This window comes from Protobothrops mucrosquamatus, unplaced genomic scaffold (genome assembly GCF_001527695.2).
Source record: "Protobothrops mucrosquamatus isolate PMUCROS unplaced genomic scaffold, P.Mucros_1.0 scaffold112, whole genome shotgun sequence".
Lineage (NCBI taxonomy): Eukaryota > Metazoa > Chordata > Lepidosauria > Squamata > Viperidae > Protobothrops > Protobothrops mucrosquamatus.
The window spans coordinates 48,494-74,942 of NW_015386484.1; the positions used below are offsets into that span (position 1 = coordinate 48,494).

At 42.4% G+C, this 26,449-nt stretch overlaps 3 protein-coding genes across 3 annotated transcripts; 2 read left to right on the forward strand and 1 right to left on the reverse strand.

Annotated features, from left to right (window-relative positions):
* The first annotated feature begins 2,620 nt into the window (after positions 1–2,620).
* Positions 2,621–5,217, forward strand: CLDN4 (claudin 4). Its single transcript, XM_015812810.1, has one exon. The coding sequence runs from the start codon at positions 2,681–2,683 to the stop codon at positions 3,308–3,310; it is 630 nt and encodes a 209-aa protein (XP_015668296.1). The 5' UTR covers positions 2,621–2,680; the 3' UTR covers positions 3,311–5,217.
* A 4,303-nt stretch (positions 5,218–9,520) lies between these two features.
* LOC107284714 (claudin-4-like) lies at positions 9,521–10,168 on the forward strand. Its single transcript, XM_015812819.2, has one exon. The coding sequence runs from the start codon at positions 9,521–9,523 to the stop codon at positions 10,166–10,168; it is 648 nt and encodes a 215-aa protein (XP_015668305.1).
* A 7,146-nt stretch (positions 10,169–17,314) lies between these two features.
* On the reverse strand, positions 17,315–26,100 carry METTL27 (methyltransferase like 27). Its single transcript, XM_015812803.1, has 5 exons — positions 25,835–26,100; positions 23,807–23,935; positions 22,224–22,359; positions 21,987–22,079; positions 17,315–17,676 (listed from the first exon to the last, which is right to left on the reverse strand). The coding sequence occupies exons 1-5, from the start codon at positions 25,955–25,957 to the stop codon at positions 17,462–17,464; spliced, it is 696 nt and encodes a 231-aa protein (XP_015668289.1). The 5' UTR covers positions 25,958–26,100; the 3' UTR covers positions 17,315–17,461.
* Between the last annotated feature and the right edge of the window lie 349 nt (positions 26,101–26,449).

Below are 26,449 nucleotides of genomic sequence, written 5' to 3' on the forward strand. Positions count from 1 at the left end.
TCATTCCTGCTTGCAGGAAAAGAATGGAAGCTGAGAATCAAAATACAAATTATGTCTGAGAAGATACTTCTGCTGATTTCCTGATCTTATAACTCACCAACAACATTAAATACAGCCTCAAGATCTGACTGGGAAACAATCTTGGTGTATGGGATAGTCAATATCTCCCCCCCAGCACTCACAGACCTGGGCCACTTATCTGCTTTACTTAATTTGATTCCTAAGCTATTATTTTTTTCACGGAACGCTGTAATTCTACATTCTACAAATTTCCCACTATAGTTGTGAGTACTTTGGCTCTGAGATAATCCAGAGTTATTCCTGGCCCAAAGAGATGCAGGTCCTTGATAGCCCCATAATTATGTAAACAATAGTACCCAATTTTAAAGTGATTGGGTATTTCAGCTAAAGGGACAGATTCTTTTTGAAAACTACATAGAAGTAAACTGGTCTCTTTAAAACTCTTATCTGGATAGCACAGAGATGTCTGCAAGGTGGAATCAAAAAAGTCAAGAGGATGACCACGACAACACGATCAAAGCCCCACTTGTTTTATGTGTGTCATATGCATGACATACAGCATGTAAAAAAAAAGGCAGAGGGCTTTACAGATGGCTACATCATGGGATCCTATCAGTTTAGTCTCCACACCTTTTCCCAAGACAAAATGCCTGAAGCACATGTTGACAAAAGAACAGCAATGTTATATCACCTTGATCAGTTCTTGCTGAAACTTTCCATGCATGCTGTTGAGAAATCTGTTCATTTCACCTTGTTTGTACTACTCACAAGCATTGACACCATGACTATGTTCCTTTTGTGAAATCTGCTTGGAAATACAGAATAATAGAGTTGGAAGGGACTTTGGAAGTCTTCTAGTTCAACCCCCTGCTCAAGCAGGAAACCCTATTCTATTTCAGACAAATGATTGACCAATCCCTTCTTTAAAATCTCCAGTTGTTGAGGAAAAAACCACGATACTTACATCAGAAGACAAGACCACGAAGGGTTGGAGAAGACAGGTTTACTTGTGCACAATGGTTTGGAGCATTAGCATGACAGATTCTGAACACTGGGCTATTTCCAGCGTGTCATTCTTATACAGCTTGCCACCCACGCCTAACCCAATGGATGACTTCTTATCTACCTTTAACAAACTAAACGGAGAAGTTCATGTCTAGAGACCACACAGAAGAAAAGAAGAAGTTCATACAGGTGAGGCTTATCTTGCCTCACCTCCCTAGGCGGTAATATCTTACACCATCTGTGACTTTTAGTTGGCACTTCTTGTAAAAGGTTGTCTCTTTAGAATTGGCACACAGGTTACATGGATTTTAGGCACAATTAAGCACAATCAAATACTACAATACTCTATTCCCCTTATTGATATAACAAAACATTTTAAAAACATTTTCCTATGACATTTCCCATCTACCTCACAGTGACTCTTGCACTTCATTAAAGTTGAAGTTAATTCCCACAAAAGATTCTTACAAAGACTCTGATTATCACCCTAAAGATATTTGTGAGAGAAGAGATGTTGTGGTGTATTGAAACTTGCCTGTAGTTTCTTCCCCTCTATTTCCAAAGGATGTTGCAACCTTTGCTGTTCAACCAGTTTGGTGCTCTCAGGGGTGTAGCCTGCTGCCTGTGGTCATCACATCCTCTGAGGGTGAGGTGATCATCTATGATGCCCTCACAGCAGTTGGACTAGAAGCAGGCCCTGGAGCAGGACAGTCCTATCTGAATTGCAAAGAAGGGTGTGGGAAGGGAAGAATGCATTATACTGGGTGGAGACTAAGACAGCAATTCTTCACTTCGAGAGTTCTAAAGACAAACACTAGGGTAATAGATGCTAGGCATAAATTAAGGAGAACCAAGTAACCTCGGGACCATGAAGATCACTAAGTGACACTGGGCTAGTTCCACCCATTCCAATCTACCTCAAAAAGTTATTGTGGGAAAATTTATTTGTGAATAGCCTTGTGCTCCTACAGAAAGGTGAGCAAATCCTCGTTGCTACAGTTTGTGATAATATGATCTGTAGCAGAAGCACAATTTGCAAAGAGAATTGATATTGATGACCACTAAGATATGATAATTGACTGGAATCTCTTTAACCAGAAGCAGTGGATCCTTTAATGTCATCAATGCAAGACCGCCTTCTAGATTGTCCTGAAGCATCTGGATGATCACTGATAGAAATAGAACAGTGAGCTAGAAAGAATGTTGGGTTAGACTTGCTAAACAATTTCTATGCTCTTAGTAAGAATGAAACATTTGGATCAGCCTACAAAGATTTCAGCAAAGAACGAGGTGGAGAAACCTTCTGTTCTGACCCTTTGCTTCTTATCTCATGCTGTATCTTCCTTTTCTGGCTGGGATTTATTGGTGAGTCAGGATCGGAGAAACTTGCTTCTGCCAGGATAACAACCCCTCTTTGAAGAAGAGGAGGAGGAGAAGAATCCTGGGGAACAGGTTTGAGCCTCCCTGTCTGTTCAGACTGGATGGCTTCTGTAAAACTCCACCCATCACCGCAGCCTATAACTTCCCCAATTTTGCCACCCGCATTTCAGAATTATTGCACTGTCTCTTGTTGTAGTCTTCCAGTTTGGGGTTTTTTAAATAAATTTTTGCCTCCTTAGCTGTAGCCGCTCCAAGAGGCAGGAGAAGAACAACCATGGCTTCGATGGGGATGCAAGTCTTGGGAATTGCCTTGTCGGTGATCGGCTGGCTAGGTACCATCCTTTGTTGTGGGTTGCCGATGTGGAGGGTGACAGCCTTTATGGGCAACAATATTGTGGTGGCCCAAATTATTTGGGAGGGCCTATGGATGGACTGTGTGGTCCAGAGCACGGGACAGATGCAATGCAAGGTCTACGAATCTATGTTGGCACTGGCGCAGGACATGCAAGCTGCTCGGGCTCTGGTAGTCATTGCCATTGTGCTGGCCATCATTGGCATCTTCTTCTCCATCATTGGAGGAAAGTGTACTAACTGTGTGGAAGATGAAGCTACAAAAGCCAAGGTGATGATCTTTTCTGGAATTATTTTCCTCATCTCCAGCATCATGCTTCTGATTCCACTCTGCTGGACGGCAAACAACATCATACGGGACTTCTACAACCCCATGGTCCCAGAGAGCCGAAAGCGGGAGTTGGGGGCTTCTCTCTATATTGGCTGGGCCTCCTGTGGCCTGCTGTTCATTGGAGGAGCACTACTGTGTTGCAACTGCCCACCCAAACATGAGAAGCCCTATTCGACAAAATACTCAGCAGCTCAATCGATGCCAGCCAGCAACTATGTCTAAGACATTTTTTCCTCCCCCATCTGTCTTGGGGACTTCGTATCATGGAGGAGACAGTTAGGGACTAAATGGACTTCAGTGTGAGGAGGGACCCTCTTTTTCCCTCCTTTGGACTCAGCGTAGCAGCAGGAAACCTGGCATACCTCATCCAGATTCGGAAAGCAAGGATTAATTTCTTGCATTCACCTGTTTGAACAAACATCTCTCAAGAACCAGAGTGACAGCTGTTCCTATCCAAACTGTACTGAAAACTGGCTTCTGTGAGACTAATGGAAGACTAGTCACCTTCAAACTCACCAAGATCTCAGCTCAACTGAACAGTTGGGGAATAATTGCTGACGTGGAGGCCCACATGGAATGCAGCAGCAACAGGGAAGCTTGGAGTGGGGTGGGAGCTTGCTGGACTTCCGGACACGTTTGAAATTTGGCTAGAAGAATTTGATGGTGGACATAGACCTGGTGTATAATAGTGGCAAGAACAGTCATTGGTGGAGGTGGAGAGCATGGGTGTAAGTCCCCTCTAATTGCTGGCTGTCTCTTCGTATTTGGAAATCTGGGTGGCAAAGAGTCTTAATGTCCTTCAAGTTTGGTTTCTGGCTCTCTTTCCATAACTCTGTGTTCCATTATTTGCAATCACTCTTATGGGTGTTTTGATACCTGCTGAAACAGGAAGCTCTCTGGGAAGGTCCCCATTCACTTACCTTCCTAAAACTGAGCATGCTACTTATATGGTAAAGTGATAGGATCAAATTGCTGTAAACTATTTAAAAAGGATGCAATGATTAAGCAGGACTACATCTAGGTTTGTGGGTTGTGGAGGTCTAGGAAGAGGAAGCTCAAACTGTGGAATAATAAGTTTCTGGGCTGTCAGACAATGAGTGGAGAAAGGAGAAGTAGAAGATCTTCAGAGATGTGATAGGAAATTTGAACTCTGCAATACAGGGAAGAGATTGAATAACAACAATGTACCTTTTTAATGTCTTGCACGGTTTAATTTAAACTCAGAGTTAAACCAGTTTTGAATGCCTGAATGCAGTTGTAAATCTAATCTGAGGGAGGGATTATTAAAAAAAACCATTTTGAGATTGGCTACCAAGATGGTATTTCTGTTCATGTATAAAATACTGTTTAAATTCTGTTGAAATTGCACTGAGTGTCTCCAATTCCAATTGGCAATTTGGGAATGATGGACTGATGTTAAACAGGACCAAGTGTATTAAAAATGATGTATTTCCACCTTTCTTCCATTCAGGGCTGGATTTTTAGCAGACTCTTTGGAAGGTTAACCTCAACTAATTTTGAACAGCAGGGCTCTATCCAGGTGCTTATCAAATAAAGAAAAAAATGTCTATGGGCATAGACAGAAGTCAGGTTTTATTATTGTTCTTATTATTTAATCGAGTGTCAGACTATCATTTAGAATGAATTACTCTCCAAAATAAGATTTTGTCAAGGTTTCCAGATGAATGCGTAGCTCTCCTTTGACAAATGCACTATTTGCAGAGCCCAGAGGTGTTACAAACTTGTTCCTTCCTTGCAGAGATGCTGAAGGAAGAAAGGAAAGTCAATTCTTACGTTATTAGAACTGCTTTTTTCATATTTTATTTGTGAGATGTTATTGTTTGTCAATTATTTTGAGCTTGTGTAAAAGTACCCTATAAATATTTTAATTATAAGCACAAAAAAAAAAACCTTGGAATTTTTCATGTGTGCCTCTCTTGTCTTTCCTTGAACTTAATGTATCTATACAGTACAGTGCACATTTATTTTGCACCTGTTCTTTGTTATCATTCAGAGACATTTTCCTGTGCATTTGGTTAGTGAAATTATCAGATGCTTGGTTCTTGTGGCTGAAACATTGGGTTGTTAATTATGCATTGGAGAAGGAAGGGAATCATCTGTTCTGTCAGCTGATTATTTTTTTTACTACTGTCCATTACTGATTCCTTTGAAATGGATTTCTGCTGGGTGATAAGTTGCCTGAATGGTAAGTAAAAATAAACTGGCTATGGTGCTTAAAGCTGTTTGCTGGATCAGAGAAAAGATCTACTGATTCCACCACACTGGTTCCCTATTGGGCCAGTCAGGATCTTGCACAGAAACTCCAAAGCAGATCATGAGCACAACAGCACTTCTCAACAAGAACTCTCCATCACCCATAATTTAGAACTGATTTCCTCTACAACCAGATGTTCTTTTTTGATATCTTGGTTAATAGCCACTGGTAACCTCATCCTTCCATTGGTCTTTTGATCATTTCTCTTTATAAAACTTGAAAATCAAGGTAACCAAGATTCAGGCTCCAAAATTCCAGATCTCATGATTTGGAGCAACAAGCTGTCATCTAGTGGTCTCTCCAGAATTTTGTAAATCAGATCCGATGGCCACTATTTCTAGTAGAAATGAGATCCATACACAATTTATGTATGATGTACAATAAACATCTGAAGTTGTCCAGCTAGGAATTGATTGTCAATCACTTTCTATCATGCTATCTGTCCATCTACAGTTAAGAGAAGAATTGTACACATTAGATTAGTTTGCACAACATGCTAGATGAACTAAAATAGGAAAGGCAATTTGTTATTAAATATGGTATGGGGCAGCTATTAATTACTTTAATGTGTTGTATAAACCACTCCACCAAATTAAAACATAAAATGCCTGTGTTGAAATGTATCATGCTATATTGTCAATAGTAATTGTGTTTTATTAAGTTGGGTTAGGTATATTATCTGGCTAATTAACTCAAAGGGACTTACTTCCAGATAAACATGTCTAGACTTTCGGTTTGGGGGTGATTCACACTACATGTTTAACCCAACCAGTCAAAGATTGCAAACCATGGGTGTCCAACATTTCGGCTTTCCTGGACCATTTTGAATGAAAAGGAATTGTCTTGGGCTGCATATAAATATATATAATATAGTTTTATAATATAAAATCACATAATAATGTTAAACGTTCACAATCATATGAAGCCACATTACTAGCAGTTCAGGGCTGCATGTGGCCCATGGGCCGTGGGTTGGACACTCTTTGTAGATCAGGGGTGTCAAACTGCCAGCCTGCGGGCCGGATGCGTCATGTCAAATCTGCACCCACCTCATTGCCAGTAATGGAAAAAAAGTCACGATAGATTGCGACACGTCACGTGATGTTGCGAGTTTGACACCCCCATTGTAGACTATCTTTGCATCGTATGCAAAGCTTGCTTAGTTTAAAGCAAGCTTAGTATCCTTGATGGGTTAGCAATTTGTACAAACCCAGCCTCTTTGGCTAGTTTATAGCCAGAATTAATTAAGTTAAGCATATTGTAAAAACACAGTCATTGTTTTGCTACAAAACTCCAAATGCTAATCAGTATACTGTGCCATAAGAAGAGGTGAGTCATTGTATTCTGAAGTTATGGCTACAGCAGAGGGAGAAACTATTTGGAATTTGAAAACTGAGGAGAATAATTAATTGGTTGTTAAAAATACTTATGAATGCCATGGCACGTATCTCTGGGCAGCATACTAATTTTAAAATATATTTACATACCAAAACAATAATATCAAATAGTAAAATAGTAAAAAAATATTTAAAAAAAGAATAGCAAAGCATATAAGATGATACAACAATGGTGTATACCTTGGCACAGCTCTGAACATTCTGAGGGAAAAGTGGTTGGGAGTTCTAAAAATCTTTTAGTCTTAGCACATCTGGATGGTTCTAATCCAGGGACATTGGTATGTATATACAACACAAGTCCACACTCCAAAGTGTGTTTGAACACAGAGAGAAAACCCACAAAACTGAGCTCCAAAATGAAGTGGGAGGTCAGTCTTTTCACCTCAGTAATGGAGGTGGAGGGCTGGGATGAGGAGAGCATACCTGCCCCGGGATTTTCTTCATAATGCACAGCAGAGAAATCTGTAGCTCAGATTATGAATGGGAAACAAGCAAGGCAGGGAGGGTGACTTCCCCCCCCCTTCTGGCTGCAGGAGCATCACAACATTGAAGGTGTTGGGTAAGAAAACATCTCCATCGTAGTATGGAGCTGTTGAAAAGGAAGACATAGCAGCTGGGCGGGTGGGGCCACTGGAAAAACAGGCTTCTGATTTCCTGGTCAGTGTTTACACAGCATCCCAGAGCCAAACACTAAACAAGAAGCAAATTAACCAGCCCAATTGCCTCATTCCACACACACACACACACACCCCGTCTGCATCCCAAAATGTTGCATTGAATTAATCTTAATGGAAGATCATCTAGACCGAGATAGTTAAGTTCTACCCAGTTCTGCACTTTCTGCACTGAGTCTTGTTTTGGGGTAAAAGAGAGAGCCAGTCCAATGTGTTAACAAACTATTGAATGGGAGTTATATAAGTTGCCTACTGTATTTGACCTCCTGCCCTAGAGATATACTGCTCTGCACCCACAAGGTCTTCTGGCTACCTGTGATTAGTTATTTTATTATTTTATATGTCATTTTATTCCATATTTTTGTTACATGGGCATTTGTACTGTAAGGAATGGCTTCCTGGCCAACTTTATTCCTTACCAGCTGCTTTTGAAGGGGGCAGGAAGGTAGATGTGAGGCCAGCATTTTATTACAAGACTGACCCATTTGCCCTTGATTTCCCCCCCCCTCCACCCTCCAAAGTTGAACTTGCCTCTCCTTCATTTTCTCAGCAAGAGGGAGGCTTTTGGGAGAGGTTGAGTAAGATTTGATGGATTGATAGAGTGGGAGAAAAAAAGCAGGCACTGCCAGGATGGGGGCCATAATGGTGCATTAGATGTAGGGATGAGGGGAGCTTGGATTGGTCCTGCATATGCTGTGGATGCCCCTGGAGGCTACACAAAACAGTACAGTTAATCCTTGACTTACAAACACAACTGGGATCAGAATTTCTGTTGCTAAGCAAGGCGATTAAGTGAGTCACACCTTATTTTATGAACTTTTTTTGCTGCAGTTGTTAAGTGAATCAGTGCAGTTAAGTCAATTACATGGTCATTGAGCAAATCCAGCTTCCCCCATTGACTTTGCTTGTTGGAAGCTGGCTGGGAAGGTCACAAATGTCAATCACATGACCTGGGATGCTGAAGCCCACTTTGTTGTCAAGTTGCCAAGTTTGGAAAAAAAAGAAACACTGGAGAGAAGGAGGCAAGGGGAAATTGGAGTGAGCAGGTGTAGTTTCTATTGAATAGAGTTGAATAGAGCCTATTGAAAGCCCTGCTCTACAGTATTAGTGAAGTCTAGAAAGCCAGATGAGAGGGAGAAGGAATCAGAAGGCGTTTGATGTATTGGGGAGTGTGGGTGAGGGGATTTTTTTTTCTTTCAGGTTTTTCTTGAAAGAGAGGAATGAGTAACTGGAGTGAGTTAATCTTGCCCGCTGGGAGCATAAAGACAGGAGAAAGGCAGTGGTGGGATTCAGGCGGTTCGCACCAGTTTGGCAGAACCGGTAGCTAATTTTTTGTTGCCCAGGCCCAGAATGGACTTCCGGAAGCGGCATCCACACAGAGAACTGGTTGTTCACATATTTGAATCCCACCACTGCCTGGATGACTGAGAATCTCCATAGACCAGGGGTGTCAAACTGCCGAAGATTTTTGAATGAGCAAGTAAAGTGTGTGTGATGGGGTGGGTGGGGGATGGGGGGATTGGTTCCCGGGGCGTGGGGTTTGCTTTGAGGCTTTACTACCCCTCTGCATCATAACCAACTGTAGGAACAAGTTGTTTGTATTTTGTTTTTTCCAGTTTGTTTGTTTTTTTGCACAATGTCCTAAAGTTTATAATCAAATTCATCGTGGCCCAGCAACTCCAAAAAATAGAAAAACCCAGGTTCCGACTGTATATCCATCTATAATCAATGTTGTAGAGCTGCCTTGCATTATGGGCACTCTTGATAAAACCTGGCTCAATAAGTGCTCTACTTGAATTACAAAAAAGAAAGGTTTTAGGATCTGGTCCTTTGTTCAGGTCAATTTCACTTTCTCAGAAACTTCAAAACTGTTGAATGTATATGCACAAAATGAATTCTCTGAAAATGTATCTTGATTCATGTATCTGTAAATATTAGCTCTTTGAACAGAGGAATGTGTACTTTCCCTCCCCGTCCTTGTATATGACCAGGATCCTTTTTGTGGGTTACCTGCATATCTCCTAGCTAATTGGTGTTGCTTTCACCCTAATCAATCAGGGTTCTGTTTCCAGCAGGTGGGAGCGTGATGGCAGCCCTGGCCCTGCAGCTGATTGGGCTGGCACTATCTATCCTGGGCTGGCTGGGCTCTATTTTGGCCTGTGCTTTACCCATGTGGAAGATGACAGCTTTCATCGGATCCAACATCATTGTGGCACAGGTCTTCTGGGAGGGGCTGTGGATGAACTGTGTTTATGAAAGCACTGGTCAGATGCAGTGTAAGGTCTATGACTCACTACTTGACCTACCAGCAGACCTACAAACCGCCCGTGCCTTGGCGGTGGTCTCCATCGCCATGTCTTTCCTGGCTCTCCTTATTGCCATCTCTGGAGCAAGTTGTACCCGCTTCATAGAAGACCCAAGTACCAAGGGCAAAGTTTTGATGATAGCTGGTGTGGTGTTCATCCTAGCTGGAGTGGCGCTCCTCTTTCCTGTCTCCTGGTCAGCAAGGAACATTGTGAGCAACTTCTATAACCCACTTGTTCCCGAGGCCCTGAAGAGAGAGCTGGGTATTTCACTTTACATAGGTTGGGCAGCTAGTGCCTTCCTGATCCTTGGTGGAGGCACATTCTGTTGCTTCGTTCCTCCGAAGGAGGACAATAAATCCTATCCAATGAGATACTGGGCAGGAAGACACCCTTCCTCAAGCAGCTATGCCCGCAAAGACTATGTGTGACCCTGCTGGAAAAGCTACCCCCCCCCCCCACATACACCTTACTTCAAGCCTTGAGAAAGAAGAATCGGCTGGCGAAAAGAACTCACCTGATGCAATAATGCCACAGAATATAAATCTTGCGATGCCAAACGCCTGTCAGGCCTGTCTACATGGAGAACACGTTGACATGACATATGACACCAAGAGAAAGTTCACTCTAGCCATTTGTAAGATTTTTATTTGACAAAGAAGCATTATTTTTTTGTGATATGTGACAGTTTGCTCAAGTGAGTGCTAAAAGCTGTGGTTTGATGACATGCCAAGAATTGTATCAGAAAGATGAGTTAACTCCGGCTTTGGCAACATTTTTTTGGTCCAGTAGGCATAAATTTAAGAGCATGAGGTAACGTCCACCAGCCATTCTCCTTAATGTGAGATGGGGAAGAGACTTGAGGAGGAGGGAGTTTTGATGGATGTCTAGACTGGGGGATTTAGCTATCAGTCAAAAAATGTTCCTAGTTTTACACAAATGTTTTGCATGAGTGAGGTCAAAATAAACCTAATATCTGAAAGGGGGGGCATTTTGAAGTTGGGAGGGACAGACAGAGAGCTATTCTACTTGGTCACATAGTTCCCCTCATCTCTTTGTTCAGTTTTAGATGGGCTTCTTTGAAGAAGCACTCAGCCCGCTCCTAACCCCACCTAACCGATGTGATGTTGAAGAGACATTGAAAATAGATCTAGCCAATTTTTAGAACTGCCAACCATCTCCCAATAGCTGATATAGGATCACACGTTCAAAATCAGCCCTCCAAAGTGTGCAAAAGTAAGAACCTCATTTGAAATAACTGGAATTACTCCCGGCCCAAACTGGAAAATAGCACCAGAGACCTGTAAGGAAAGGGCATGATCACAGCAGCCCCTTAGGGGTCACCTGATTGTGCCAATGGCAAAATGGTTATTGAAGCAAAGCAGATCGCACCTACAAGTAGTCCTCAATTTACAACCATTGGTTTAGCAACTGTGCTAAAAGAAAGGGATTTACAAGCAGTTCTCACAACTATGATTGTCGCAGCCGCCCTGAAGTCACTTGATCAAAATTCAGGCACTGGCATTTATGCAGTTGCAGCATCCCAGGGTCACGTGATCACCTTTTTCAACCTTTTGCAAGGGAGTTTCTGGCAAGCAAAGTCAACAGGGAAGCCAGATTTGCTTAAAGTCTACAGCAAATAAGATCATGAAAGTGAGTTTGACTTATTTTACAGCTGACTCACTCAGCAATGGAAGTTCTGGCTCCAATTGGGATCATACATTGAGGATTACCTGTATCAAAATAGCCACAGGTTGCGGCCTGACTAAGAGGAAAAGGGACAGCTAAAAGCAAATTTAAAGCTGCCCAGGTATGGTTTGGGGAATGAGCTGAAGACAATATCGTGAGGTTATGGCAGAAAAAAGGGGTTGTTGGGGTATATTTGCCCCACGGGTTAGATGCAAGTAGAAAATGATCTCACTATGGAAAAAGCTGCTGAAGTGTAAAAAAAAAAAATCTAGTGGAGAAAGGATGATATTGAAAAGTGTTATTGGATCAGAGCAAAGGTCTATCTATGGTAGGATAGCATCTGTTTTCATTTAAAACAAATATGACTTATCAAATAATTTGTTGTGAGAGCAACCCATCCACCCAATTCAGAATCTCCCATCCTAGTCGTCCTTCTGTTCTGCTCTTCTTGTGTACATCGCGTCAAATCTTTCTTCTGATCAGGAGTTGCTGTTTTGCGGATGTCCCCTTATTGCCAGAATCCAACAAGATTTGCATAAAATCCGTTTCTTTGCCTCCTCAGTTAGGTTCGCTGTGCATCAAAGGGACGTGTGATCTACCTTGTGCACTTTGATATTTTAAAACAAACAGTTGCGAATGGAAAAGAACAAGCGGAAGTTTAAATGCCTCATAAAGTAGGCACAAACTGAAGCTAGAATGACGGTTACTTTTTAAATGAAACCAACGTTGAAGTAATATTGTCTCAAGAGGAGGAAACCGTTTCTAGAGGGGAGTTCAACTGGCTAAGAACTTCCTTAAAGGAATTTTCATCCAGTTGCACAAGCAATTCCAATTGTTTATGTGAGAAAGGCTATATTTATCCAGACCTTCGTTAAAAGTGTCTGTCCATTGTTCTGTGGAAGTCAAGTTCTGTTGGCAGAAAGCAGGACATCTGTACTGTACATAAGGGGGTGTGCCTTTATGAGACTGAAGGCCACCCTTGGCCTGTAAGCAGAATGTGCAGGAAGGGAAGGAATGCATGTTGAAACATGGCGAAGGCCAGGACAAAAATTAAATTAGATTGAATGTTAATTTAAAAAGTGATTAATCAAATTGTACTTTCCTTGTATTTAATACTCTCTCCAGTCCCATCGTTTTGGCAACAACTTGAAGTTTGCAGTGCCTTAAATTTGTATATTAGACTCTATTTGACAAACATTTTGATTGCAGTTACTGAATTGACCCATTTTCTGAAATCTGTACCCTACGAAAATTCTCATAGTTTTAACCGGGTGAAATGATGCATCATAGGGCAAAACCTTTTGAACCAGAGGCACCTCAAATGGAGCAACTTACAGAATGCATCCGAAATCTGGGATCCATGACATCCATGGAACTAAAATTTGGCAAATTTTACAAAACGTTTTGTGACATAAAAATGTCATAAAGCATTTTAGCACACAATACAAAATGTCATAAAATTCTTCTGTGGTCCACTTTGGATGCTTGACTATCGCACAGTCAACATGGAATACTTTCAAGGCAAGTACAGCTCGACTGACAACAGTGCATTTAGTGAGGTTCAAAGTTACAACAGCATTGAAAGAGTGACTTGAGACTGGTCATGTGATCAAAATTCAGATGCTTGGCAACTGACTCATGTTTATGATGGTTGCAGTGTCCCTGGGTCATGTGATCCCCTTTTGCGACCTTCTGACTAGCAAAGTCAATGGGGCAGCCAGATTCACTTAACAACCGTGTTTGTAAATTAACAACTGCAGTGATAGGCTTAACAAATGTGGCAAGAAAGGTCGTAAAATGGGGCAAAATTCACTTAACAATTGTCTTGCTTAGCAACAGAACTTTGGGGCTCAATTATGGTCGTAAATCGAGGATTACCTGTACATCTTTACCCTGATTTTTAAAATACTTTTCCAGTACACTAGAAACTTGGCCATTATTCAATGCATTGCGAAATCTGATGAGGAAATTTCTTTGAAGTGATGACCCAATGGGTCACAGCGTGACTAGTGGTACCACATGATGAATCACAAATTACTAGATAGGTAGAATGATTCACACAAATGCTACCCTCTAAAACAGGGGTCCCCAACCCCCAACCCCCAGGCCGCAGCCCACTACCCGACTGCAGCCTGTTCGAAACTATGAGCTCCATTTGTGCAAGTGGCAGGCACGCGCCCCCCTCCCGTACAAATGGAGCTGCACGTGCTTGCATGTGCGCCTGCCATTCATACAGAACCATTCCCTCCTTCCCCGCCAGGCCGCCAAGCCAGAAAGGTTGGGGACCGCTTCTCTAAAAGACTCTCAAACCTAAGGTTAACTTGAGCCAACTTTGCCCAAGTGCGCGACTGCATGAATGCAGCTGGCATTAACTGGGTTGCACCTTTTGTGTGAACAAGGCTGTAGGTATATCCATCTAAACCTCCATGATTAGTTTGATGGTCCATTGTCCACAAGTCCAAACTTTTTATTGAAGGCAGCTCAGCACTTGAGCCATCTTTTCCTCCCTCTCCTGTTGGTCTGCCTCCCCATAAATTCTTTTGCCTCCTGGAGGGAGAAACCAGCCTGGCAGCTTAGAGCTCTCCACATTTCAAAGATAGCAAAACCATTTTTGACAAGCACTCTCAATTTTTATAGTCCTTGTTACAACTTGTTTGGTGGGGAGGGGACACTCCAAACCACATTTACTTGTGATTCATGTTTTCCATTCCACCTATGAGGACGATGATCTCCATTGCAAAAATCATACAGGTAATCCTCGATTTACGACCCCAAAATTTATGTTGCTAAGCAAGACACATTGAATGAGTTGTGCCCCATTTTACGGCCATTTTGCTACAGTTTTTATGCAAATCACTGCAGTTAAGTGAATCATGCAGTCATTAAGCAAATCTGGCTTCCCCCATTGACTTTGCCTGTCGGAAACCAGCTGGGAAGGTTACAAGTGGTGATCCCAGGATCCCAGGACAATTCCACTGTCATAAATACATGTCAATTGTCAAATGCCCAGATTTTGATTACGTGGCCACAGGGATGCTACAATGGTGTTAAATTTGAAAACTGGTCATAAGTAACTTTTTTCAGTGCCATTGTAACTTTGAACGGTCATTAAACTAATGGTTGTAAGTAAAGGGCTACCTCTACTACTATTACTACAGTACTAAACAACTATTCTGTCCCAGCCTACGTGAGTCCTTGTTAAGCTCACAAGGAGAAACCCCTCTTCCAACAAGCAGGCTGGAACTGCAGGAAAAAACCAATCCCCTTTTATTATTCACAGACCTGAGTCAATGTCCAAGGCAAACATAGTCCACAGAAACTCAATCCTCAACATGAACAGTTGCCTTTGACAACCAGCACCTCCCACACCTTCCCTTTTATTATGCAGCCAAGGCGTGGCTTCCTAATGTCTTCTCCTTTGCCTTTGGAGCCGCCCCATTGCATTCCTCTGTCCTGCTCTCTTTTCTTCCCGTTTTCGTGCATCCTGGATATCTCCCAGCTGTGATTCATCACTGTCCAACTCAGACTCTCAGCACAGCTGTGTCTCAGCCTGAGCGCGAGTAAAGGGGCCAGGCTCCTTGTCAGACTGTAAGTCTTGGAGCTCCTCAGAGCCTTCCTCTGACTCTGATGTCACTCCAGGCCCCTCCTCCTCCTCCTCTGATTCCTCAGACTCAGCTGTTGGGTCCACCGGCTGGCGAGGAATCACAACAACATTGGTCTCCAACCTTTCCAGCTCGGTAGACCAGCGGAGATGGTGGTAACGGCATTGCGGAGAGAGGGGACTTTCACAAATGTAGCTTTGCGTGTGTGCACACGTGCGCCCATTCACCACTTCTGTGGCCCGGTTCCAAACGGGCCACAGCCCAACAGTGGGCCGCGGCCTAAGGGTTGGGGACCCCTGCTCTATTATTACTCTTGAGAAATGAGAGACCTCCTTCAAATGATGCTGCCAAATTGGGGGCAGCTATAAGTGTTTAAATGAATGAAGGCGAATATACGTGTCCCAGGATGTTGCAGGATCCAATCTGGGTCAGTCACCGGGACCAGAAGTTTAGTCTTCCGAGCTTTTGGACTCGTGCTGCAGCCCATCTTCAGGGAACTTCCCTCTAGCAGAGTGTGTGCTGTTCTGTGTGTGGTATTTATAGTGAGGGTGAAGGTTCATTCTCTGAGCTTGTGGGTTGGTTTCTGAACATTTCGTTACCAGGCTAGATAACATCTTCAACAGAGTTTTTATTTATAGTGCCTGTTGTAAGTGGCTTTTTAGATGTTGATTGGGGTGTGTTGATGACTGGCTTTTAAGTCATTAGCTTGTGCTGTCGTTTGCTTGTGCTGACCAGCCCTTACCTTTTAAATCCTTGATAGGCTGGTGGTGTTTAAAGATGTTCTCATGGCCACTCATTCCCTGAAATTTTGTTTTCATGTTCACTCATCCCCATCCACATATGTTCTGTGGAAGGATCAGAGATGTTAAACCATTCAGAGCAACTTCACATCCCTGGATCCCTTTCAAAGATGGGAATGACATTCAAGGGAGTTGCAAGGTGTAGTCTACAGGTACGCAGCCTAAGCCCTGTGTGGTTCCCAAAAGGCTCCAGACCTCCTCCCAGAGCCACAGTGCAATTGTAATTTTTAGTGAGACAGAGGATGGAAATTATTAACTATGTGGGGAGTATTCACCATAGCAGCATTTAATTGATTTAACCTCATTTGAATTTAAATTGTTCAGTCCCTACGTGCTTCTTTGTCCTGGCCTCGCCCACTTCTATGAATATGGCCCCTGGAACGCCTCTCAAAGGAATGTGTCCAAACCACTCATTCCAGTTGAGGTGTGAATATAAGCACCCAGCAGGCTGAAAAGGTCTAGGCCAGCATCCTGCTTCCAGCGGTGACAAGGATGGCCATCTTCTTTCCTTGGAACTCCAGCAAATGACGTCAAAAAGCAGACTGTTTCTCAACAGGGAGATTCCATAGAGTTCTAATTGCTAGGTGTTACTCATCGCATGCATTTCTTCTTCCTCCAAGTCCTCTTTAAAGCCATCCTAGCATTGGCCATCATTGCCACTAGCATTTTTGGCCCCAAAGAAATATAAATTGTTTTTGGAACCTGATTGTATCTAGCACTCTCTGTCCTGCACACACTGCTGATTGATTCCCATGAACAAATTGATTTGTTACTGCTTTTTGTGCATTATTTTATATGTCTCTCCTCTGTTTTCCCTGCCTTATCTTCCTGCATAAACAAACATTTTACCCAAAACCTTGGTGTTTTCTGGTTCTGATTGATTTTACCTGCCATTTATAGACCACATCTCTGGAGAGAGAATTATTGACTTGGAGGGCATATAAAAGGAAAAGGAAGGCATTTGGAGATTCTGATTTCTTCTTTAGAATTCCCTTCATCCTCTCAGGAATTTTCATGAGCTTTCGGGTCTCTGCAAAGGTTCAATGCACAAGCAGCCATATTACCCATGCTGCCCTTCCCCTACCCAGACCTTTGAGAAATGATGAGCTATAAGCACCGTAATTCCCAGCTCAGAGAACAAAAGGCTGTGCTGGCTGGAATTTACAAAGGGGTTAGTCCCCTGGGTCAGGAGAGTGATTGGTGGGGGGAGATAGCCATGAAGCAACACACACACTTTCTTAGACGATGCACTGTATTACAGTATTGCAAATATTCGGCAGTGTTGACTACTAAGATGAAGGAAATTCTACATTCAGAAGTGAAAACTCCACGAAGACTTCACAAGTGAAGACTGTTGGAAGAGTGGAAGCTGGGAACATTTTATGCAAAAACATGAAATTATGGAAGAATCTAAATTGGTCTGGAACACACTGAATATTGATGGCAGCTCCTTAAGTGGAAAAGAAAAAATACTCTGCAGCCAAGCCATGGTCCAGCCTGCTTTATTACCGCTTCACATTTTGTTTTTAAAAAGTACAGATCTTGAAGCTAGTTAGGGTGAGGCTAAGCCTTTCATGAGGGGGCTCCAGAATTTGCCTAGAAGGGTCTTCCAACATGAAGAGGAATGAAGAGTTTAAACCAGACTTTTTATTTTTTTTCGATATATGTAGACCACGCCAGAGATATAGTCCGACCCCTGATCGGATTCCTGATGTGATGTTGCTCTCTCCCATTTTTCAACTTCCTGCATCCCAACCTTTTCCCACAATCCTTGCTGCTCCAGGTCATTCAGGTTGACGACGTTAAGGTAGCACATAGCATTCAACGAACTCAACCAAGCACACCAGTCTGTGTGTATCGGTGGACAACACGTTCTAGTGTTGTAAAGTCAAATTTATCAATCCTTTCAGAACTATTAGGATCTTTGGTCTATTTCAATTTTAGAATACCTCGTCCAGTGTTATACCTTCTTTAAACATTTTTTTTTTATTTAAAAAAAAAAAAGACAGCAACCATAACCATATAATTTGGGCTGTCATATCAGCTGTTTTAACCTGTTCCTTACAGGTTAAAGCTTGAACCTGCTTAACTTTAAAACCCAGAAAAGGTCAACCACAGAATGCCCCTCTGTGGCAGAAAATCCAGAAACACCTAGTCCTTTTTAAAGAGATGTAACTGTTATTAGATGCACTAATATTATCGTACAGGAATATTCTGCCCCTTACAATCAGGTAATGAAATGAAAATAAAAGAAAGAGGAGGACAAGATGAGAAGTCTCTCTGTTACTGATGAAACTGAATGGGTGAGTTTCCATAAATGCTAGACTAAGATAAAATGCGGTTGAGCTATAACTCAGCTATAACTTAGACCAGGGCTCTTCAAACTTGGCCCTTTTATGACGTATGGACTTCAACTCCTAGAATTCCTCAGCCAGCCATGCTGGCTGAGGAATTCTGGGAGTTGAAGTCCACAAGTCATAAAAGGGCCAAGTTTGAAGAGCCCTGACTTAAGACTGTGGGAACTAAGCTATTACATGAAACTATAGCATGGATTTATTTGTGCAGGCAATAATAGCATATTCTCGGGATACAGGACTTAGCATTGTTAATCCAGGTTTAGGTTAAGCATGTTGTGTGAACCTATCCAAATCTCATCCTATTCACCAAGTAACTTAGAGGGCAGAGATGACCAAAAAGCAAGTTTGTGGCAAGTTTATTCATCACATCTTCATACAGGGGAGAGAAATTAAATAACAAATAAAACCCCTGCCAAATGCATGTAAGGAGATCAAAAAAGAAGAGGCAAGCGATCACTAAAACTAAATTTCTGAGAAAGAACATGTCTGATGCCAGGATACACACATAGGTGCGCGCACACACACACACACACAAATATAGGCAATCTGAAGAAAGTTCTGTGGTTCTACAAGACTCTGATCGAAATACATTTTAAATGGTATTTCTTTCAGCCCTGCACACTCCTGAGAGCTACATGAAATGCAAGGATCTGGCTCCCTGGTCTGTGTACGAACTGTTGCAAGATAGCAGCACCATCTGGTGGTTATGAGTTTTTCATCAAAGCCAGTCCCACATCCTATGTCCAAAAGGGGCTGATTTAGTCTCTTTGGGAAACTCTGAAGGCATTAAAACCCCAAAAGGTTTCTCTTATGGTTAGTTACCAGCTATTTAAAAGTCAACAGCCTCTGAATGTGGGGTTTAGCATTTAGCAATCCCAGTTACATTTCTTTCCCATCTCCAATCCATGCATTTTGTCTGACCTCTTTTTAAAAAGATGCACAACTATGACTGCATCTTGCCATAGGGCAGTGGTGGCGAACCTATGGCACGGGTGCCAGAGGCGGCACTTGGAGCTTTCTCTGTGGGCACACGTGCCATTGCCCCAGCCCTGCCAGGTGACTCCCTCCTCACCAGCAGCCACCCTGGAGGAGAGTCGCCCCTGAGCGTGGCCCACACGGAGCAGTGCAGCCAAGGTTATGGCAGCCAGACAGAGTAGACAAGACTCTGCCCTCATGCCCCATCGTGCACAGTTGATGCTGCGGGGCGCGGGCAGAGGGTGTGGCCATCATGGCGCTGCTGGGCAATCTGTGGCGGGCCCTGGAGGCGGTGAGTGGCCCTGCGGGCAGGTGGGGTGGGGGCGGGGCAGGGGGTGGAGTGGGGCAGGGCAACTTTTTGGGCACTCGGTCTCTAAAAGGTTTGCCATCACTGCCATAGGGCATTTCAGAAATTACTTGTACTTTGTGTGAAAGTCCTTTCTCCTTCTTGTTTTAATCATCACCCAGTTTCACAAGATCAGCCTGAGATCCAGCTGCTTATACAATTTCTGGAGAAGATTTTCAGGTGCCTTGGAGGAAGCTCAAGCTAAGGTGCATTCAAATAAACCGTGCATCCTTCTTAACCTGCACTGGGCCAGTTCTAATGAAAAGCATCACAAATCCAAACACCATAATCTCTGGGGAATGAATCAGTGTCAGTTGGGTGAGTCAAAAAAACAAGAGGACGGGGGTATCTTTGCAGTCCAAGCCCTACCCCCTTTGTACTGTATAAAAGGAGGAGAAGTTGTGATCCAACACTGCAGCCCCCATCTTGCCTATTTTAATCCCCCAAATGCCAAAGGGGATTCAATTATTGTATGTAAGACCTCAGAACAGTCTCACACTAAATCAGATCACCAACCCACCTAGCTTGGAATTATTAATTGCCACAATCATTAATTGCCTGAAGGCAGGACAAGAAGCAATGGATGGAAACTAAACAAGGAGAGAAGCAACCTAGAACTAAGGAGAAACTTCCTGACAGTTAGAACAATTAACCAGTGGAACAATCTGCCTCCAGAAGTTGTGAATGCTCCAACACTGGAAGTTTTTAAGAAGAGACTGGACAGCCATTTGTCTGAAATGGTATAGGGTTTCCTGCCTGAGTAGGGGGTTGGACTAGATGACCTCCAAGGTCCCTTCCAACTGTATTATTATTATTATTATTATTATTATTATTATTATTATTATTATTATTATTATTATTATTATTATTATTATTATTATTACTGACAGCAGCTTCCTAGATTTGGATCTTTTCCAAATCTGTAACTCCTGCATCACAAGCTATGGTCCTTTCCACCTCCAGATATCCATCTATGTTCGCAGTCTGATTTTAATACCTGATGAAGCAAATATTCACCAACAATGCTTCTAGTCCCTAAAGTGTCATAAATCCATTTGTTCTCTTAAGCTCCCATAAAGCATTAAGCAACATTATATGTACAATGAACTTCCCACTGGGGACTGATACAGTGTTAAGAACATCCCATTCTTTATAGTTTCAGCAATGAAAAATTCAGTTAAAGTGCCACCGATTACAGACAATCATACACTACCAACTCATCTAATCTGCTTGACCCATGACCTAATTGCATATTTTGATATGCCCTTGAAAAAGAAATTGGTAAACATAGCACTTTCCTTGTTACCTACAAAACTTTGGTCTCAATTAACGGTTGTTGCTACCTTTGATAAGAATGATTCTGCCCTCATCAGAGCATCTGGCTAGGATAATTTTGTCCATAATATGTACTGTAAGATAAAATCTTACTCCTGTCTCCATTCACAGGACTGAATCTTCTTTGGAAGATTGGAGGAGAAGTATTTGCTTCATTCATGATGCTTCAGACATATTTTCAATTATGTATTTTCAATTATACTGGCCAAAATCAGTCTGGTCTCATTTCTGCATCAATTTCCTCATAAATGCTTGCTCTTAAAACTATTGTATCGGCTTTTTAGTAAAAGTCTGGATTGATCTGAAGCATTTGGCAGACTTCAGCATTCTGGGTCAATTCTGATCAGCTTAGAGCTGCAGCATAGAACAAAAGCCACTTGGGGGGGGGATGTCCTTCTCTCCATCAGTGGCTAGGGAACTGGGGTTCAACCTAACAAATCCAAGATTTCCAGTTACTTGATGTTCCTCAGGGCAGTCGTGATTGTATTTCTGTACAAGGCGTTTAGTGTGCAATTTTCTTGCCTAATCCACAAAATTTTATGAGGAATGCAGAAAACATGATATAATCTTCCTGTATTTTTTCCACCGTTTTTTTCTTACCAGAGCTTTAGATAATTCCTTCCATTCTACCTTGTCAACGTGTTACGACCAGTCACGAGTTTGGGTTACTGAAAGGGACGGTATACTGACGAATAACGTGGAGTGGATGGTATTGGGATCTAGTGACAAAAAGTTTAGATCGTTGAAATTTTACGTGCCTCAAGTTGCGGGTCTAAAAGGGGTCAGACTTTTTGTCACTTGATCTTTAGGGTTTTCCAATCTTGGGAACTTTAAGATGCCTGGACTTCAACTCCCAGAATTCCCCAGTCGGCCATAATTACAGAATGCTAAAATTACTTTATAATTAATGAACTAATTAACTATTTTGAAAGGCCAGATCTCAGCAATGCTTGATATTCTCACTGGGGAATAGGTAAAATATTATATGAAATTTGACAACTTCAGTCAATGTAAATAATTTTTCATTTTCATGGTTTTGCATTCATCGGTGCAATATAACATGGTGCTCAGACACTAGAAAAAGTTGCTCATCCCTGTTATAAGTCCTCTGAAACTACATCTGAGTCTCTTTTGCAAAGGCTTACCTGGTTTGGTGACCAGAAGAAGCTGAGGAATGACACCAGAGGGTACATGTCCCTCACTGAGTGCACCCACAATCACAGTAGCATCGTAGGAGCCTGCAGAGGAGAAGATGAAGGAGTAACAGGTAGTATCAAGGAAGGAGATGGGCATTGTTCTCTAGAAATCTCCATGCATGCCAGCACCTTCCCTTTCTCTAATCTATTCAGTCCATTGCTGAGGATAACTGTTCCCATTGTTACCTTCAGGAGCTGGTAAGGTTCCCTGGCCTAGCAAGCACAACTTCAAATCCTCGTACAGTCCTTTGTGCTGTGCATGTTCCAACATCTCCTGGCTGCCATCCAGGCCATGGAAATGGCGAAAACCTTTTGCTTGAAGCTTAGAACACAAAGCATAAGTCAGAGGAGCCCAGCCAGAAAGACAGTCAGTTCTTGTTTGCCAACAGTTAAATGAATGCTGCAAGCCAACTGGGGTCTGGCCAAGGCCGAATCAGTAGGGGGACCTTCAGTGGCAATGAAGTGCTGCCATGATCATCCATGGAAGTGATGAAATGTGGATGATGATGATCCTTATGTAGTTGAATGCCATGCTGCATTGCCGATATGGAAAGACAAAATGGCATCATGACACATTTCATCATTTATTTATTTAAAACATTTATATAGCTGCCAATCTTCTAGCTAACTCTGGGCAGCTCCCAATTTTGGGATCCCAGCAGTTAACCGGGGATGCCAATGGCTGGCACTGTCACTTCTTATGCCAGGAAACAAGAGTGCTCTTTAATGCTTAAATGCTTTTGTGCATGAGCATACATAATTGAGTCATTTGCACGATGATGTCACAGTGCAGGTGTCATTATTTCGGTGTCATTGTAGCTTGTAACAGATGACTATGTTTTGATGAGATCCAAACGGTGCTCTCAATTCATCCAATTATTTTAAAACTATTTACCAAAACCAAGGGAGGCTGAAACAGACTTGGAAGAGGCATTCTCTTCTTTATGTGTGTGACACGAAAGGGAAGGCATCTTCTAGGATGGTAATAAGAATGCAATCTGACAAAGTAAAGCTATTCTTTTCATACCTATTTATTAATAAATTATTGCTATTAATATAACTACTCCTAATTTAATGAACCCTGGGCTTATTAAAGCATCTAGTATTTGAAAGCAGAACACACTCATCAGGAAGCATTACTTCTGCAAAAGAGAACACATTTTTTAAAAGTTTCCTCCAAATACTGTGTTCTCTATGTTTTGAACTACTTCATCCACTCTAAGCAGCATATCCAAGTATCTCTTAGAAACCACAATGACAGTAAAATAATGTCATCATGCCAATGACAGAAATTACATCAAAGTATTATTCACACAATGATGTCAAGACATGCATTGTTACCTCTCCCTATGTACCCTCATAGTTACAGAAATGAATGATGATGCTCTTGTTTGTAGGTCAGGGCTTCTGCTGGGCTCCAAATCGGTAAAAACCTCTTAAAAACGTCACCTGCTACATGCAAATTCTGTATTAGCACCAGCCTTAAACATCATTTGAAAACAGCGCCAATGATAGCAACCCTCTCATTAACTTTAGTTCAAGGGGGAAAAAAATTGAATGAATAGGGTACCCCAAATGGCAATGGCACAAAGCAAAAAGAGGGTTGAAGGCCTGCACGTCATCTGTAGGGCAGCATTAAGAAAACAGAGCTTCCCTCAGTGATGAGTTTGCAAATCACATCAGAGGGACAATTATAAGATGATAGTTTTCAAAACCTGGTGGAGCCAGCCTAATGTCTCTGGCTGAAGCACGACTCTGATCTCAGTTACCTCCTGTGCCACAAGTCCTGTGCCACAGGCCACATCCAGCACTAATGCATTCTCTGGTGAACCCTGGAAAATGGAGGCCAAGAAAGCAGCAGCCAGACTTGGGGCTTGGTATTGCAACACTGCCACATCCTACAAGAGAAAAGAGTTCTAATCACTCCAAGAATGGGGGAGCTCCAAGGTTTGCATGTTTATCTATAGGGTGGTTAAAATAATTGCATCTAATAAAAGACAGTATCAGCTCCTGAAAATAAGGCTAAGATTTGCTGAAGGCCATCTGTAGAATTTCATGACTGTGCAAAGAATTAAACTTTGTTCTTTGTCCAAACAGAACGTTCTGCAGTTTTGTTTTGTGGCTCCATTCCAGATGTGCTGGACCAGTCTTATTTATCTGAGGCCCAGAGACCCTTGCCTAGGAAGATAACCTGAAACTTGGCCAGGCTTGGTTAGTACCTGGATGAGAGAGTACTAAGAAGTCTCTGAGCTGTGGTGCTTAAGAATTTGGAATATAAATAGTCCTCGAGTTATGATCAGTCACTAATCGACTGTTCAAAGTTACAACAGACCCCCACAGGGCTACTTGTGCCTGGTTTCAAAGTTCTGACAAGCCACTATCTCCTGCAATCATGTGACTGCATGTCAGCTGCTCAGTAACTGGTCTGCATTTACAGACATTTGCAGCATCCCGTTGTCGGGTGCCAGCATTTTATAATGGTTTTTTTTAATCATAAACAGCCCATAGCAATCAATGGGTTTGCTTTACAACAGTGATGTTCACTTTACAAATGTGTTTGCTTAATGACTGCTGCAAAAAAGATTGTAAAATTGGATTGGACATGTGGGTGACCCACCTTATGACTGTAATGGTCTGGCTCCATTATGGTCGTAAGTCAAGGATTAGAGAGACTGACTTCACATCTACCCTCAACCATGGAAACTGATAATGTGACTTTGGGCCAATAAACCTTGGAGCCTATCCTATCTCACCGAAATAAAATAAAGGGAGATCCCCACGGAAGTTGCGTGGAACTCTTAGAGATAAGCCAGGACATAAGTACAGGATGCTTCAAAAACATTCTTTTGGCATGTTTCAAATTATGGAGAGTAAATTATTCTGATAAGATTATTTTTATTGCTTAATAATTTTTATTAGTGCAGATCAGCTACTTGTTTATAGATTAACCTTTGGTTGGTTTAGGAATGGGGGGGCTAGATCTCTTAAAGACATATTTTTGGTCCACTACACTATGGAAAAGGGATATGTAACTCTTAATACTTATATTAAGAATTCAGAAATACACTGCCAATTCAGTCTAACTACAGTCCTCCACTTATGACACTTGAGCCCTACATTTCTGTTGCTAAGCAAAACTGTTAAGTGAATTTTGGCTCCTTTCTTGCTACAGTTGTTAAGTGAATCACTGCAGTTGTTAAGTTAATAACATGGTTTTTTAAGTGAAGCTGGCTTTCCCATTGACTTTGCATGTCCCTGGGACACTGCAACGGTCATAAGTATGAGTCAGTTGCCAAGCATCTTAATTTTGGGGATGCTGCAATGGTTGTAAGTGTGAAAAACGGTCATAAGCCAATTTTTTCAGGGCTTGTAACTTTGAACAATCACTAAATGAACTGTTGTGGACTATCTGTATGAAAGCATCTCTGCGCTCCAGGCTCGGTGTAGGTATTACCGCAGGAAAGCCAAGAATTTCTCAAACCCCTTCCTTTTATTTAGCCCTCACCAGACCCCAGCCAAGCCAGTGGCGCGGAAGACAACAGTGGAATCCCGTCAACAGTTGACACCAAGGTAAACGCGGTCTGCACATGCTCAGGAGGATAAATGCTTTAAGCAATACCACTGATGATATTACCTAGTTTGGGTAATGAAACGTCTGTAAGAAAACAAGCTCATATGAGAGCACCCAGGATCCCTTATTTCAACCCTGAACTACATTCTCCTTTATAAGCATTCCTTCCGGATGCAGGAAGCGAGATTCTTCCCTAAGCGAGGTGGGGAGGGAAGGGGAGCCGCACCTGGTCATAGTCTTTGGCCCAGCCGTTGTAGAAGCGCAGCTGCTGCTGCAGATCTCTTTGGTGATGCACCTCGGTCACGCGGCGCTGCACTTCGGCCAGGGGGCGGCTGGAGAGAGCGGCCATGGCTATCTGGAAGCAGGCGGCGCCTTCCCTCCTATTGGCCCACCCGCTTATGACGCTACCTGAGCGCTTTTCCTGGCGGCGGGGTTGCTCTCTTTTGGGGAGCCGCTCGATAGAAGGACTATCTGGGAAAATAGGCTACTCCTCCTGTTTCTTCAACAAGACAAAGGGAGAGGGATCGGTAGCTGCTGCGGGTGGAATCTGGGAACGCCCAGGAAGGGCAGACAAGTTGGCTCCAGAGAGGTGTTTTTTTTTAAAAAAAGTAGATTACAAGGATGTTATTAAGGAGACAAAGAAACAATATCTAAAGGGCAGGTGTGGATTGCTTCTTTTGTATAAACATGCCCTATCGCTGCCTTTATCTATCAGTCCGGAAGCTGGGGAAGTGTTGAGTACAGGCCAAGGGGAACTAGAAGTTCAAGGACACTCAATAATTATTCCTTTGATTTATTTTATTTTTTTAAAAAAAGACAAGACCTCAACTTTAAGTTATCT